Source organism: Salmo salar, chromosome 22 (genome assembly GCF_965601325.2).
Source record: "Salmo salar chromosome 22, fSalSal1, whole genome shotgun sequence".
In the NCBI taxonomy this organism is placed as follows: domain Eukaryota; kingdom Metazoa; phylum Chordata; class Actinopteri; order Salmoniformes; family Salmonidae; genus Salmo; species Salmo salar.
In genome coordinates, this window is record NC_138312.1 from 30,936,495 (window position 1) to 30,954,017 (window position 17,523).

At 40.7% G+C, this 17,523-nt stretch overlaps 2 protein-coding genes across 3 annotated transcripts in view; one reads left to right on the top strand and one right to left on the bottom strand.

Annotated features, from left to right (window-relative positions):
- The window catches only part of LOC106583223 (FKBP prolyl isomerase 11), a 45,320-nt gene that overhangs the window by 11,232 nt on the left and 16,565 nt on the right, over window positions 1-17,523 (bottom strand). The window contains exon 2 of the mRNA XM_082967476.1: window positions 3,542-3,578. Within this exon, the coding sequence (XP_082823602.1) occupies window positions 3,542-3,578 (37 nt within the window). The remainder of the gene's footprint in view (window positions 1-3,541; window positions 3,579-17,523) is intronic.
- LOC106583220 (receptor tyrosine-protein kinase erbB-3) overlaps window positions 1,110-17,523 on the top strand; it is a 45,365-nt gene continuing 28,951 nt past the window's right edge. For both annotated transcript variants that reach the window (XM_014167141.3, XM_014167142.3), the window contains exons 1-4: window positions 1,110-1,574; window positions 11,011-11,165; window positions 15,235-15,421; window positions 15,864-15,989. In XM_014167141.3, coding sequence (XP_014022616.2) covers window positions 1,496-1,574; window positions 11,011-11,165; window positions 15,235-15,421; window positions 15,864-15,989 — 547 coding nt within the window. In that variant the 5' untranslated portion in view covers window positions 1,110-1,495. The remainder of the gene's footprint in view (window positions 1,575-11,010; window positions 11,166-15,234; window positions 15,422-15,863; window positions 15,990-17,523) is intronic.

Genomic DNA, 17,523 nt, shown 5'->3' on the forward strand with positions numbered 1-17,523 from the left:
TCACACAGACTGGAGTTACAGGCAGAGCCAGTTTCAAGAGAGCAGTTGTTAAGCTGGCTCATCCGCTCAGACAGACATGTCTGTCTCTCTCCCTCTGTGTGTGTGTGTGTGTGTGTGTGTGTGTGTGTGTGTGTGTGTGTGTGTGTGTGTGTGTGTTTTTATTTTTGTGTGTGCGTGTGTGAACTATTCTGAGTCATTGTTCAATCGACAACCATCATGATGACATATAAACAGTATATTCATATGCAGGTCCTCTACTAGGATAATCATCAGTTCATCACTGTCTGTCACAGAATACCAAAATATAAATAGTTGAATTCATTTGATGTACTGAGAAAAACAGTGTTTCAGTGACGCACACGAGAGAATGCAAGAATGTTTGCCCCCTCTGTGCACGGGCTTGTAGGGTTGAGAAGTAAATTTGACCCGTGGACAATGCTGTCATTCTGATAGCGCTGGTCCAGCCCCCTTCAAAGAAAGAGTGACCAGTCCACGCTACCTAGGTACAATTCCGCCATTCACGGAGAACAGCGGGGCTTGTCACCAATGTAACTCTCAACAAGCAGACATTTATCAATGGTGGACTTACATTAGCCCTGCGATAAGCCAGGAATACCAAACGATGTTGAGTCAATTGTGTGTAGTGTTGTTAATCATAATTAATTGGTAGGGCTACAAGAATGTCTACAATTTATTTTTTCAAATACGTTATGTATATAATTATGGAAGGATATCCAAAAGACATTACAGAAATCAGAAAGATGATACGAAAATGATTTGTATTTTTCATATTGACATGACCAATACGATTAATATAGGCGAATAAAAAAAAGAACGATGAATAGGAAGCTTTATTTACTCACAAAGATGGTTCAATAATGATTAATTCGGGACACTTCGATACAAAGTGATTTTCGTAGCAGGTTAGGAGAGCAATTTCCCAACCTTAACCCCAGTCTCATAACCTGTTATGTTAATTATCCTTGCCTGCTGCGTAAATTCTCCTAACCTGCTACGAAGACAGTTGTGGAGTAGCCTACAGACGGCGCATTTGTCTCTGGTTGGTTCAACGACAGTCTCTTGTCCAATCAGTGACTACCGATGATTTTACACATCAGAGAGGTTGAAAGATTGTAAACTCTGTTCCAAACAGATATACACTCTCCCAATCCTAGCCTATATTTTGGTCAATAGGCCTACGAGTCGGCTTTTTACGTTTAGTTTTTCTGTAAATTAAAGGAATGTTTTAATCAATTCGAATCTGCTGATTAGCCTTCTGCTGCAAAGAAAACGTTCAAGATTGGGGACTCTTCAATCCGAATTTATTTACTTTGCCTGTTCTCTATGAGATACTGTACATAGCAGGGGATACATGTTTACATTTAAATGATTTATTCGACTAACAATTCATGAGCAGGAGGAAACCGTCGAGGGTAGTCGATATTGTACATCTCTCCCAGCTCGTAATGTTTAATAAATTGTGTCAACTGTCGGAATGAGGGGACTCCGGAAGGTGCTCGCGCTGTGCGTCGCGCTACCATGGCTCCAGCTCACCTGCGCTCAAACTCAAGAAGGTAAGTTTCGTGCCTCTATTGGGCTCGCCGTCAAATTTGTTAGACTTTCTGTCAAATAATTTCCTATTCCCCCGACAGTGCCCAAATTTCTGTTCAAAAAACCTATTATGAAAATGAGGAGTAATTTGGGAATTGGCCCAAAGTGTCTCATTCTGTGGGATACCTCATTTACGCCTCAAAAAAGTTGCCTATTATTTTGTCAATAATCCCAATGTGGTTTGTGTTTTTTTAGGAGGGACCAATCCCACAGAGTTGTGTACATAAAATAGTCAATATGGCATCACTTGTCTTCACCTAAATCAGTGCTGTGAATCTGACCCTCGAGACAAAACCCGTTTTCATATGTGCTGAACCTGTTTGCTGTGTGTTAGTCGACTTAAGTTAGCCGACTTTCGAAACAGTGTGTTTGTATGTGTTTGTGTCAGCTGTGTCTGTGTTATCGCTTTGCCATGCAAGTTGTTAAGGACAAGCAGCTCCTCCCTATAAATGTCTAAGAAAACAATGTTTACTTTCTGTTCTTTTGTGTCTTTCTCACTTTGCACCTCAAAAGTGTTCCTGGTAAATACTTTCTAATCTGTGCAGTTTATTCACCTGGTATTCATAGTGGGTCAGGTGTGAGTGTGTATAGCCTCCATGTCAGAGTGAGGTGTTGTGATTCGAATCACAAACAACCACAAACACTGGCTGAACTTTGCCTCTGTACTTATGTCATCCGGCTGTAGGTAAATAAGGTGGTGCATTGCAGGAGGAAAACAATGTAAACAACAGGTCAGGGTGATCCCCATCAGGTGACAGTCATTGGAGGATAAAAGGCTGAAGTAAATAGACTCATACTGTACATGTCACACAACAGTACAAATAGATTTAATGTAGATTTTGATCAGCATCAAATCAATACTTGTTTTCCTCTGCATAGCACACTATCCTTATTTCAATGTATTCTCTAGAGATCTATAACTCCTCATCAATATCTGGTAAACAATACATTCATTACTGGTAAATGTTGCATGGATCCATTTTTTTTTTACATGTTAATAAATTGTTTATTACACAATGGACCAGAGTTGAATCTGCATGTTAATATAGGTGGTCCTATATATAACAGGTTGGCTCCAGTCAAATTTAATGAAATATAATTTGATTGATGGACTGGTTGATTCATTGTCCTATATGTGACCATGGGCACTGGTCAGGTAGTGCTTTGTTGTCTTAACCATCGGGGATGTGGCACAGAGCTCAAGATTACAAGGCCCTGTGTGCCATAAACTCATATCAGGGTTCAGAGATAACGATAACTGCCATGTCATAAAAATATACCTATCACAACACTTTTTCAGGCATCTCTGAAGTTTGGATTTTCCTCAATCTCTTCAAGCTTGTTTTCTATCACCTGGAATTGTGTGTGTATGTGTGTGTGTGTGTGTGTGTGTGTGTGTTTGTCTGTGTGTGTTTGTCTGTGTTTGTCTGTGTGTGTGTGTGTGTGTTTGTCTGTGTGTGTGTGTGTGTGTGTGTGTGTGTGTGTGTGTGTGTGTGTGGTGTGTGTGTGTGTGTGTGTGTGTGTGTGTGTGTGTGTGTGTGTGAGTGTTGAGGTTTGACATTCCTGGCATGACTATTCTAATGCTCAGATGTTTGTATGTTTGTCTGTGTGTGTGTGTGTGTGTGTGTGTGTGTGTGTGTGTGTGTGTGTGTGTGTGTGTGTGTGTGTGTGTGTGTGTGTGTGTGTGTGTGTGTGTGTGTGTGTGTGTGGTGTGTGTGAGGTTTGACATTCCTGGCATGACTATTCTAATGCTCAGATGTTTGTGACTGTAGCATATTTATCTGAATCATTTCATTCTTGTTACATGACACAAATTTATCTTCAATGATTGATAATTTTGTGATTTCTGGTAAAGACCTTAATTGAATTATGATGCACACCCTTGTAGAATGTGCATTATTTTTGGTTAATAAAAAAACAAACAATTTACCTGTTCAGGTTTTATACTGCAGATGTTGGTGTCAGGTCTGTGAAATAGAGAGGTAGGAAAGCTTGGTTATTTCCTGTGATAGGGGAAAAACCGATACAGTTATATATCAGGATATTATTTTTGACGATATATCGCAATATTATTATTATTATTTAAATGGTTCCAAAATGTATTTATAGCTTTGATTTAATCTCCTTCTTTGTAATTGCACAATAACTACCCACACAAAACAATTTGTGCCTTACAGGTAATCCTCTCAGTGTTTACTGCTTCACTAGAGGGACACCTGTTCTTATTTACGGATACGTCACAAAAAAATGTTGTCGCACCTGTTAGTGAGGCATGTTATTGTGAAACCCCTGAACTTTTCAATGTGAACCTCTCAGTCAACACTAGTGTTCCCTTCGCAACACAGGTAGTTGTACCCCTTACAGTGAATATTTACCATTTTCATCTATCACAAATAATACCCTGTGGGAAGAGAACAATAGTACCGTTTTTTTTCATCACTGATGCAATTTTCACCAGTAAGTGGTACATTTTCACAACTCTTAGTACGAAACTCAAAACAGATCATCAAAAGGGCAGTTCTTTCAAAACTCTAAGTGCAAAATCCTACACTCACTTTTTTACCAAACTTAATCAGTGTTTCATCTGGAAATACATGTTTCACATTGCAATACATGTTCATATTAAGTCATTGTCTTTTACAATGCAATGCTCATATTATTTTTGAGAACTACATAATTAAAATACATGTCTGTAAAGTACAAGCCTCTCACTGTAATCAGTACCTGGAATCTGGTTCAGGTTATTAATCTACCAGGGTGTTTACAAATACTACAGAAACAAGATCATCCACATGTAGTGATCACATTTTTGCTAATACTGTAGGACTTTGTTCTAAAGCTGTATCCATACCCATTGGATACAGTGATCACAATACAGTGGCTATATCCAGGAAAAACAAAGTTCCCGAAAGCTGGGCCTAAAATAGTGTATAAGATATTATACAAAAGATTTTGCTGTGACTCTCATGTGGATGATGTTAAAAATATTTGTTGGTCTAATGTGATTAATAAGGAGCATCCAGACGCTGCACTCGATGAATTTATAAAATGTATTCTTCCAATTATTAATAAACATGCACCTGTTAAGAAACTGACTGTTAGAACTGTTAAGGGTCCATGGATTGATGAGGAATTGAAAAACACATGGTTGAAAGAGATGGGGCAAAAAGAGTGGCTATTAAGTCTGGCTGCACATCTGACTGGCTGAATTACTGCAAATTGAGAAATGATGTACAGTGAGGGAAAAAAGTATTTGATCCCCTGCTGATTTTGTACGTTTGCCCACTGACAAAGAAATTATCAGTCTATAATTTTAATGGTTGGTTTATTTGTACAGTGAGAGACAGAATAACAACAAAAAAATCCAGAAAAACGCATGTCAAAAATGTTAGAAAATGATTTGCATTTTAATGAGGGAAATAAGTATTTGACCCCTCTGCAAAACATGACTTACTACTTGGTGGCAAAACCCTTGTTGGCAATCACAGAGGTCAGACGTTTCTTGTAGTTGGCCACCAGGTTTGCACACATCTCAGGAGGGATTTTGTCCCACTCCTCTTTGCAGATCTTCTCCAAGTCATTAAGGTTTCAAACTGTTGGAAAAAATTGTGTTTGACCAAATACAAATACAATACAACAGACTTTCAGAATGCTTATAGAGAAGGGCACTCAACATGTACTGCACTGACACAAATGTCCGATGATTGGTTGAAAGAAATTGATAATAATAACATTGTGGGAGCTGTCCTGTTTGATTTCAGTGCAGCCTTTGACATTATTGACCATAACCTGTTGTTGAGAAAACGTATGTGTTATGGCTTTTCAACATCTGCCATATCGTGAGTTCAGAGCTATCTATCTAATAGAACAGAGGATTTTCTTTAATGGAAGCTTCTCTAATGTCAAAAATGTAAAGTGTGGTGTACCGCAGGGCAGCTCTCTAGGCCCTCTACTCTTTTCTATTTTTACCAATGATCTGCCACTGGCAGAAAACAAAGCATGTGGGTCTATGTATGCTGATGATTCAACCATATACGCATCAGCATATACGCAACAGCTAATGAAGTCACTGAAACCCTTAACAAAAAGTTGCAGTCTGTTTTGGAAGGGGTGGCCAGTAGTAAACTGGTCCTGAACGTCTCTAAAACTAAGAACATTGTATTTGGTATAAATCATTCCCTAAGTTCTATAACTCAGCTGCATCTGGTAATGAATTGTACCAGTAACGGAAAGTGCAAAAATGTATCCACTCACTACTATAAGTCTTTCTGGAGAAGAGTGTCTGCTTATGACTAAAATGTAATTGTGAACTGTCATGGTCAAAACATAGATTCAATGGTTGTAAAGATAGGGAGAGGTCTGTCTGTAAAAAAGCAATTCCTGCAGGCTCTAGTTTTACTTTATCTTGATTATTGTGCAGCCGTGTGGTCGAGTGCTGCAAGAAAAGACGTAGTTAAGCTGCAGCTGGCCCAGAACAGAGCGGCATGTCTTGCTCTTCATTGTAATCAGAGTGCTGATATAAATACTATGCATGCCAGTCTCTCTTGGCTAAGAATTGAGGAGAGACTGACTGCATCACTTCTTCTTTTTTATAAGAAGTATTAATGTGTTGAAAATTCCAAATTGTTTGCATAGTCAACTTACACACAGCTCTGACACACACACTTACCCCACCAGACATGCCACCAGAGGTCTTTTCACAGTCCACAAATCAAGAACAAATTCGAGAAAGCATACAGTTTTTATTGAGCTATTATTGCATGGAACTCCCTACCATCTCTTATTGCTCAAATGAACAGCAAACCTGGTTTCAAAAAACAGATAACGCAACACCTCGCGGAACAACGCCTCTCCCCTATTTGACCTAGATAGTTTATGTGTATGTATTGATATGTAGGCTACGTGTGCCATTTTTAAATTGATGTAGTTCTGTCCATGAGCTGTTCTTGTTTATTAATGTTCTGTATTATGTCATGTTTCATGTTTTCTGTGGACCAAAATTCCAAAATACCAAACATAAAAAGTATGATATATACTCGAATGTACTACTATGATGATGACTATTATGTAACAAATCAAAGTTTTTTGGTTGCGTACAAAGATTAGCAGATGTTACAGCAGGTGCAGCGAAATGCTTGTTTTTCTAGGTCGTACAGTGCTGTAATACAATATCAATACCATACTCATTATATTTCACAGTAAATTTATATTTTGGATCAATGGTTGTGTGGTGAAAGATGTTTACAAACAAAATCAATGCACAATGAAAGGTTTTTAATTTAAGACTGGCTGCGTTACAAGTGTCACTAGTTTGGAGTTTTGTACTAAGAGTTTTTAAAATTCAGCATATACTTGTGAAAATAGTACCAAAGCAATAAGAAACATACATCTCAGTGAGGCATGTGTGTGAATAGACCTCTAAGGTATGCGGTAGTCTCTTGGTGTCCCGAGCCAAGTTTCTGTTTACCTCATCCACCGTTTATATCACTTTATAAAACGTGTTTATCTCCTCCTCCCTCCCTCTTTTCTTTCTTGTCTTTCTTTTCTTCCCATTTTCTTTCCACTCCACTTTTTTAGTGTTGAAACATTGGAAACATGAATAAAAATTACAACTAAAACTAATCCAGGACTGAGTAATGTTTCTAGAGTGTTAGGCTACTGGCTATGGCAGTAATGTTTTCAAACGTGTTAGTTTACTGTCTATGGCAGTTTTCAAACGTGTTAGGTTACTGTCTATGGCAGTAATGTTTTCTAGCGTGTTAGGTTACTGTCTATGGCAGTAATGTTTCCAAGCATGTTAGGTTACTGTCTATGGCAGTAATGTTTCCAAGCATGTTAGGTTACTGTGTGTGAGTTTTCTGTGAACTCTTCCACCCCTCTCCATCTCTCTCTGTCTGCCATCTGCAAATACTGAAAGTATCTCAATACCAGCGAAACCCACCTACTCAGCCCAATCAGATTCTTCACTTCTCCAGCAACAATATTTGAACATGTATGTTGCTCTGCCTGTCTGTGTATTTGTGTGTGTGTTAATGTCAATTACTGTGATGGAACATTTTGTATGTGTGTTCTTTTTCATCTGATGACCTGGTATACATGGATTCTTCATTTCTTTGTGTTCAATTATTGTGCTTGCATACACATTAGTGTTTGTGTGGTGATTGTATACTTTCGTGATTGTGTGTGCCTGGGTGTACATGTGCATGTGCACAGGACTATTTCTCAACAGGCAATTGAACTGGTTGAGTGTCAACAGCTTTAAGCCATCTACTGATAGCAGTCACCCAGCTCAGGCTTCTCCCAGCGTAGGTGGGGTAGTGATAACATGGTTCTCATTGGGAAATGTACACATAAGAATATAATTACAGTCTAATGGGTTTCCAATGACCAAATGTGTATACATTGCACAAAGTCCATGATCCAATTTGAGCTGAACAGAACTCCTACAGTACACTGTGCTTGACTGTAACTTGTACACCTTGGATCTAGTTGGTGATTCATTATATAAGAATTTCTGATCCTTGTTTTTTACATGTTTATTACTCTCATGCAACCTCACAATGCAGGTTGCACATGTATGCAAATGCATGGCTATAGCAAAAATGTGCAACCCTGTGGGTGTCCAGGACCAGGATAGAAGAGCACTGGTCTAATGTAGCATGCTGCTAAGTTAGTGTTCAGGAATGTCCCTTGACCCTCTAACAAGGTAGAGTCAGTGTACACTGTCTGGCTCTGTGTGTGTTCACATTCCTCAGACTAGAGTCAGCACCTGTGACCCCCCCCCCCCCCCCTCTCTCTTTCTCTAACATCCATTCACAGGGAAATATTGTGATGAACCTTAAGAAACTATAATTTCACTCTGAACCTAACACTATTTGAACCCCTGTCCTTCGTCTCTCTCTTGCTCTCTCTCTCTCCTTCACAAACACAATAAAGTGTCTACTATCTCTGCTTTATGACGTCTGGTCCTGCTCATTGGACTGTTATCACACACTATGCTACTCTCTCCAGAATCACCTGCAAGCTTTTACTGATTGTTATTTCCTGTGTGAAGCGAATTAACTAGTACTTGTTAACACTCTCCTAGCTCATGTCTGTGTGACTCACAGTCTCCAGATTTAATGCTGAACATTTATTTCAGATAATTGTGAGAGCATAGGAACACAGCACATAGACAACATGTAAAAAGAGCAAATTAACTTGACAACATGGTCTATTTACAGTACCTCTAGTTAGTTAAAGGTCAATGTCCCATCAAACCCAACACAGTATATCTTGTTCTTAGAGATATATCTATCTGTGAATCTGTGAATAAATAACTTATTGATATATACAGAAAAATATTAATGGAACAGCAACAGCAACTACAGTGAGGGAAAAAAGTCATTGATCCCCTGCTGATTTTGTACGTTTGCCCACTGACAAAGAAATGATCAGTCTATAATTTTAATGGTAGGTTTATTTGAACAGTGAGAGACAGAATAACAATAAAAAAATCCAGAAAAACTCATGTCATGAATGTTAGAAAATGATTTGCATTTTAATGAGGGAAATAAGTATTTGACCCCTCTGCAAAACATGACTTAGTACTTGGTGGCAAAACCCTTGTTGGCAATCACAGAGGTCAGACGTTTCTTGTAGTTGGCCACCAGGTTTGCACACAACTCAGGAGGGATTTGGTCCCACTCCTCTTTGCAGATCTTCTCCAAGTCATTAAGGTTTCGAGGCTGACGTTTGGCAACTCGAACCTTCAGCTCCCTCCACAGATTTTCTATGGGATTAAGATCTGGAGACTGGCTAGGCCACTCCAGGACCTTAATGTGCTTATTCTTGAGTCACTCCTTTGTTGCCTTTGCCGTGTGTTTTGGGTCATTGTCATGCTGGAATACCCATCCATGACCCATTTTCAATGCCCTGGCTGAGGGAAGGAGGTTCTCACCCAAGATTTGACTGTACATGGCCCCGTCCATCGTCCCTTTGATGCGGTGAAGTTGTCCTGTCCCCGTAGCAGAACAACACCCCCAAAGCATAATGTTTCCACCTCCATGTTTGACGGTGGGGATGGTGTTCTTGGGGTCATAGGCAGCATTCCTCCTCCTCCAAACACGGCGAGTTGAGTTGATGCCAAAGAGCTCCATTTTGGTCTCATCTGACCACAACACTTTCACCCAGTTGTCCTCTGAATCATTCAGATGTTCATTGGCAAACCTCAGACGGGCATGTATATGTGCTTTCTTGAGCAGGGGGACCTTGCGGGCGCTGCAGGATTTCAGTCCTTCACGGCCAATTGTTTTCTTGGTGACTATGGTCCCAGCTGCCTTGAGATCATTGACAAGATCCTCCCGTGTAGTTCTGGGATGATTCCTCACCGTTCTCATGATCATTGCAACTCCATGAGGTGAGATCTTGCATGGAGCCCCAGGCCGAGGGAAATTGACAGTTCTTTTGTGTTTCTTCCGAATAATTGCACCAACTGTTGTCACCTTCTCACCAAGCTGCTTGGCGATGGTCTTGTAGCCCATTCCAGCCTTGTGTAGGTCTACAATCTTGTCCCTGACCTCCTTGGAGAGCTCTTTGGTCTTGGCCATGGTGGAGAGTTTGGAATCTGATTGATTGCTTCTGTGGACAGGTGTCTTTTATACAGGTAACAAGCTGAGATTAGGAGCACTCCCTTTAAGAGTGTGCTCCTAATCTCAGCTCGTTACCTGTATAAAAGACACCTGGGAGCCAGAAATCTTTCTGATTGAGAGGGGGTGAAATACTTATTTCACTCATTAAAATGCAAATCATTTTAGAACATTTTTGACATGAGTTTTTCTGGATTTTTTGTTGTTGTTGTTCTGTCTCTCACTGTTCAAATAAACCTACCATTAAAATTATAGACTGATCATTTCTTTGTCAGTGGGCAAATGTACAAAATCAGCAGGGGATCAAATACTTTTTTCCCTCACTGTACAATTAAAAAAACACATGTTATTATCCAGAGTTAGCCTCTCTTCCTTCCTCTCTCCTTCTTTCACTTTTTCTCTCTCTCTCTTTGGACATCTGGCTAAGATTTGATTAGCAAAACAGTCTCAGTTCCAATGACGTTGAAAGGGAAAAGGACTGGACTCCTACAGTCCACAATAAACAAGGCCTTGTAGGTCTGCCCCAGAGACAGTCAGTCACTGTATTATATGTAGCACTAGCCTAAAGGGAATGAGAAGGGAGAGTGAATAAGTTATTTATTATTCCTAGCACTAACATGTATTAGTCATAGTCAGAGTTTGAATGTAAGTTGTGACCTGATGTGTTACATCAAAACTACACAAAATGCATCAGTACAACAACAACATAGCCTAGAGTTTTGAATTTAAGTCCTTAAAACTGAAGAACTGTCTTTACCCATCTTTCCCCCAGTGATATGCTCCGGCACCCAAAATGCACTAAGCGTGACAGGAAGTTCACAGACGCAGTACACGCTAATGAAGGAGATGTACAGTGGCTGTGAGATCGTCATGGGTAACCTGGAGATCACCATGATGGAACACTGGAGGGACTTCACCTTTCTACAGGTGAGGGGATGAACAGGTGGATGAATGGCAACAGGGGGGGGGGGGGGGGGGGGGGGGGGGGGGGGGGGGGGGTGTGTGTGTGTGTGTGTGTGTGTGTGTGTGTGTGTGTGTGTGTGTGTGTGGTGTGTGTGTGTGTGTGTGTGTGTCTTGCATCAGGAGTATGTATCATCTACTCCAGTCCATAGAAGTCTATATATATAGTGCCAACACTAAACACACAATCAGACATGTCAGGCCACACTTCCCTCTGGGGCACAGAGAACAACACAGAGATTTTATCATTGTTTGTCTCTTGTGGATGATGTCACTGTCTCCTGTACACAATGAGTCCTCTTACATTCCCCTGTTGAAACCTTTAGCACTGTGGTAACTGATCACACAGCCATGGTAACTTAACACAAAGCCATGAAAACCAGTTAGTTATCCGTAAACAGAGCCATATACTGTATATGGCTCTGCCTGTAACTAGTTTAACTGTCATGGCACAGGTGTAGGATCTTAATTTTAGCCAGTTTGGTCAGCGGACCGCCCCGGAGGAAAATTATGTGGATTATAATTAATGGACATTTTTTTTGTAGGAGTTGATACATTCAAAAGCCTTTTTAAACCTCAAATACACTAGGTTTTACATGTCCTGCATTTCAGGAAAGTTCTCCTGCAACAGGGTGATCAAATTAAGATCCCACATCTGTACTGTAGTTAGCTAATGTTACGGCTGTCATGGAAACAATTGATGAGTGAGAGAATAAGAGGGCTGTTGTGATGTTATAGTCAAAGTTGTTGAATTTTAGAATTAAGATGTCAGGCTACCATGCAGTACATGATCCGCAACATCAGGTATTCCCAAACTGGGGCACGCGTACGCAATGCCGTCGGGGATACGCAAAATAAAAATGTGATTCACATTTTTACAAATATATATAAAGAAATAAAAACAATTCTTCACATTTTCAAACAGTACATTTATATTTTCCAACGGGGCTATACATTTGGGTGAGGTTTTTTTCTCGCCTGAGTAGCCTCGTTTCACTACCAAAAATAAAACTAAACCATCTAGTGTTCAGTGAAATAACAACACAATGTCAAATACAGGTAGCCTAGTCAAATAATGAACATCCAATCACATTAACCGTTACTCTCTCGCGGGAAACCTTCACTCTTGCGCAGACATTTAGAAACGAAACATGACAATTTAAAAAATAAGCCACATTCGTTTTTTGAGAGAGAATAAAGACTTTCGAGTAGTAAGACATGTATAAAAGCAACAGATACCATTAATAAGAAGGGGCTAGAAGCATCTTATATGGTGAGCTACCGAGTGGCTAGGACAGGCAAGCCCCATACTATTGTGGAGGACTTAATTCTTCTTGTTGCCACAGATATGGCTGGGACAATGCTGGGGGAGAAGGCCAAAAAACTATACAGACAATGCCTTCATCAAACAACACTGTTTCACGACGCATCAGTGACATGGCAGGAGATGTTTTGAAACAATTACTGCTTCGCATACAAGCCAGTGAATTATATGTGTTACAGCTGGATGAGTCAAAAGACGTGGCGGTCCTGGCCCAGCTCCTGGTATATGTCCGTTACGTTTATGGGGGGTCAATTAAGGAATTATACCCTGATGAATACAGCTTGTCTGTCGAAACGTTGGTTATTAGGTTATTAAATTATTGCATCTGAGCTCCTAGAGTGTGCGGCTCTTCTTTAATTTTTAAGTGTTCTACTCTGCTAGCCAGCACCTCGCCTAAATAGGTGTGCTTTTCTTTCACCTCTGGGTAAATTAAGGAAGACATCTTCTTCTGCAAACCACTGGAAACCAGGACAACATGAGAGGATGTTTTTAAGGTACTGGACAGCTTTGTGACATCAAATGGACTTTGGTGGTCAAGATGTGTTGGTATCTATACTGATGGCGCAAAAACCATGACAGGGAGACATAGTGGAGTGGTAACGTGCGTGCAAGCAGTTGCTCCCGGCGCAACTTGGGTACACTGCAGCATCCACCGAGAGGCTCTTGCTGCCAAAGGAATGCATGACAGCTTGAAAGATGTTTTGGACACTACAGTGAAAATGGTTAACTTTGTTAAAGCAAGGCCCCTGAACTCTTGTGTATTTTCTGCATTATGCAATGATATCGGCAGCGACCATGTAACGCTTTTACAACATACAGAAGTGCGCTGGTTATCAAGTGGCAAAGAATTGACATGTTTTTTTTTTAATTGAGAGACGAGCTAAAAGTTTTCTTACTGACCATAATTTTAACTTGTCTGACCGCTTGCATGATGACGAGTTTCTCACACGACTGGCCTATCTGGGTGATGTTTTTTCTCGCCTGAATGATCTGAATCTAGGATTACTGTCAGGGATTTCTTCGTCGGAGGACGATATGGCGAAATCATAATCGGAAAATGAGGACCAATATGCAGCAGAGTTGAGATGGTTCATTTTGAACTTTTAATAAATTCCAAAACGAACATACAAAATAACAAAAACACGAACGCACGATACACTGACAGTCCTGTTAGGTTTACACACACTAAACACGGAACAATCTCCCACAAATACACAGACAAACACACCCAACTAATATAGGACTTCCAATCAAAGGCAACACCACACAGCTGCCTTCAATTGGAAGTCCACCCCAATTAACTCAACATAGAAACAGATCAACCAGACTACACATAGAAATACATCAACATAGACCATAACTCAAAACCCGGAAATAATAAATCAAACGCCCTCCTAACTAACACACCACCCTGAACCACATAAAACAAATACCCTCTGCCACGTCCTGACCAAACTAAAATGACAATTAACCCTTATACTGGCCAGGACGTGACAATTACAGGGACTCTCCTCACCTTAATTCAATGTGCGGGACAAAATTGAGGCTATGATTAAGAAGTTGGAGCTCTTTTCTGTCTGCACTAACAAGGACATCACACAGGTCTTTCCATCACTGTATGATTTTTTTGTGTGCAAATGAACTCAAGTTTACGGACAATGTCAAATGTGATATAGCGAAACACCTGAGTGAGCTGGGTGCACAATTACGCAGGTACTTTCCCGAAACGGACGACACAAACAACTGGATTCGTTATCCCTTTCATGCCCTGTCTCCAGTCCACTTATCGATATCTGAACCCGAGAGCCTCATCGAAATTTCAACAAGCGGTTCTGTGAAAATTGTATTTAATCTGAAGTCACTGCCAGATTTATGGATAGGGCTGCGCTCAGAGTTTCTTGCCTTGGCAAATTGCGCTGTTAAGACACTGATGCCCTTTGCAACCACATACCTATGTGAGAATGGATTCTTGGCCTTCACTAGCATGAAAACTAAATACAGACACAGACTGTGTGTGGAAAATGATTTAAGACTAAGACTCTCTCCAATACAACCCAACATTGCAGAGTTATGTGCATCCTTTCTATCACCCCCTTCTCATTAACCTGTGGTGAGTTAACAAATTTTGATGAACAAATAAGGTTTTATATGTAAGATGGCTAAATAAAGAGCAAAATTATTGATTATTATAAGAATATTATTTGTGCCTTGGTCCTATAAGAGCTCTTTGTCACTTCCTACGAGCCGGGTTGTGACAAAAACTCCCACTCATTCTTATGTTTAATAAATGTATCGTATAGTGTGTGTGTGGCAGGCTTACAGTGATTGCAAAAAACAACATATGAGAGTGCGCTGACCCTGGTGCTAGAGGGGGTACGCAGCTGGAGGTTGAATGTTTGAAGGGGTACGGGACTATAAAAGATTTGGGAACCACTGCACTACATAAATGTTCTTTACTCTGCATACGAGAGGGATATTTGCATGCAGGCTTTTTTCCCCAGCCCAGTTCTCACACACCTGACTGAGCAAATCAAGGTCTTGATGTGTAGTTCATTCAATTGAGTCAGGTGACAAATGCCTGCTGACACTGCAGCTCTCCAAGATCAACAATGAGGAATATATCCGTATCCTGTTTCCGTCTACAGTAACACCTTTTTCTTTCCTCTTTCTCTTTTCCTCTTTACTTCTTCCCTGACCTCTCCTCCCCCGTAGTCTATTAGAGAAGTGACGGGCTACATCCTCATAGCCATTAACCAGTTCAGCCGGCTGCCGCTGGACCAGCTCCGTGTCATAAGAGGCACCACTCTGTACGAGGATCGCTTTGCTCTGGCTGTCCTCGTCAACTACCAAAAGGACGGCCAACACGGACTGAAGGAGCTGGGCCTCACACACCTCACAGGTACACACACACACACACACACACACACACACACACACACACACACACACACACACACACACACACACAATTATTTTTTTTATCATTGTGATGAAGATAAGTCTTTAAGTGATATACATCATCATCATGAACAGCAACATGGTTATCATGGTCCACATGCCAACTACCATACGAACTTCAGTAGCAGGATTGGGGTCAATTCCAGTCAATTCAGGAAGTGCAATGAAATTCAAATTTCAATTCCCAACTGTAGCATGAGAGATGAGAGGAGCCACTGTGGAGAGAGAAATACACATTTGTGCCCGTTTTGATTTGGTTAGTCACCAACGTGTTCTGTTAAACTAATTGTGCGTCTTCCTGTGTGTGTGTGTGTGTGTGTGTGTGTGTGTGTGTGTGTGTGTGTGTGTGTGTGTGTGTGTGTGTGTGTGTGTGTGTTCCACAGAGATACTGGAGGGAGGGGTGCAGATCATTCAGAATAAGTTCCTGAGCTACACCCCTCAGGTAAACTGGCTGGACATAGTGAAGGATGGAGACTCTGAAGTCATCATCAACGAGAACGGGCCTGAACGTGAGTATAGCAGGAGGTAGATGGTAGCACTCACAGAAATTATACAGTGCCTTGCGAAAGTATTCGGCCCCCTTGAACCTTTCGACCTTTTGCCACATTTCAGGCTTCAAACATAAAGATATAAAACTGTAATTTTTTGTGAAGAATCAACAACAAGTGGGACACAATTATGAAGTGGAACGAAATTTATTGCATATTTCAAACTTTTTTTAAAAATAAAAAACTGAAAAATTGGCCGTGCAAAATTATTCAGCCCCTTTACTTTCAGTGCAGCAAACTCTCTCCAGAAGTTCAGTGAGGATCTCTGAATGATCCAATGTTGACCTAAATGACTAATGATGATAAATAGAATCCACCTGTGTGTAATCAAGTCTCCATAAAAATGCACCTGCTCTGTGATATTCTCAGATGTCCGTTTAAAGCGCAGAGAGCATCATGAAGAACAAGGAACACACCAGGCAGGTCCGAGATACTGTTGTGGAGAAGTTTAAAGCCGGATTTGGATACAAAAAGATTTCCCAAGCTTTAAACATCCCAAGGAGCACTGTGCAAGCGATAATATTGAAATGGAAGGAGTATCAGACCACTGCAAATCTACGAAGACCCGGCCGTCCCTCTAAACTTTCAGCTCATACAAGGAGAAGACTGATCAGAGATGCAGCCAAGAGGCCCATGATCACTCTGGATGAACTGCAGAGATCTACAGCTGAGGTGGGAGACTCTGTCCATAGGACAACAATCAGTCGTATAGTGCACAAATTTGGCCTTTATGGAAGAGTGGCAAGAAGAAAGCCATTTCTTAAAGATATCCATAAAAAGTGTCGTTTAAAGTTTGCCACTAGCCACCTGGGAGACACACCAAACATGTGGAAGAAGGTGCTCTGGTCAGATGAAACCAAAATCGAACTTTTTGGCAACAATGCAAAACGTTATGTTTGGCGTAAAAGCAACACAGCTCATCACCCTGAACACACCATCCCCACTGTCAAACATGGTGGTGGCAGCATCATGGTTTGGGCCTGCTTTTCTTCAGCAGGGGCAGGGAAGATGGTTAAAATTGATGGGAAGATGGATGGAGCCAAATACAGGACCATTCTGGAAGAAAACCTGATGGAGTCTGCAAAAGACCTGAGACTGGGACGGAGATTTGTCTTCCAACAAGACAATGATCCAAAACATAAAGCAAAATCTACAATGGAATGGTTCACAAATAAACATATCCAGGTGTTAGAATGGCCAAGTCAAAGTCCAGACCTGAATCCAATTGAGAATCTGTGGAAAGAACTGAAAACTGCTGTTCACAAACGCTCTCCATCCAACCTCACTGAGCTCGAGCTGTTTTGCAAGGAGGAATGGGCAAAGATTTCAGTCTCTCGATGTGCAAAACTGATAGACATACCCCAAGCGACTTACAGCTGTAATCGCAGCAAAAGGTGGCGCTACAAAGTATTAACTTAAGGGGGCTGAATAATTTTGCACGCCCAATTTTTCAGTTTTGTATTTGTTAAAAAAGTTTGAAATATCCAATAAATTT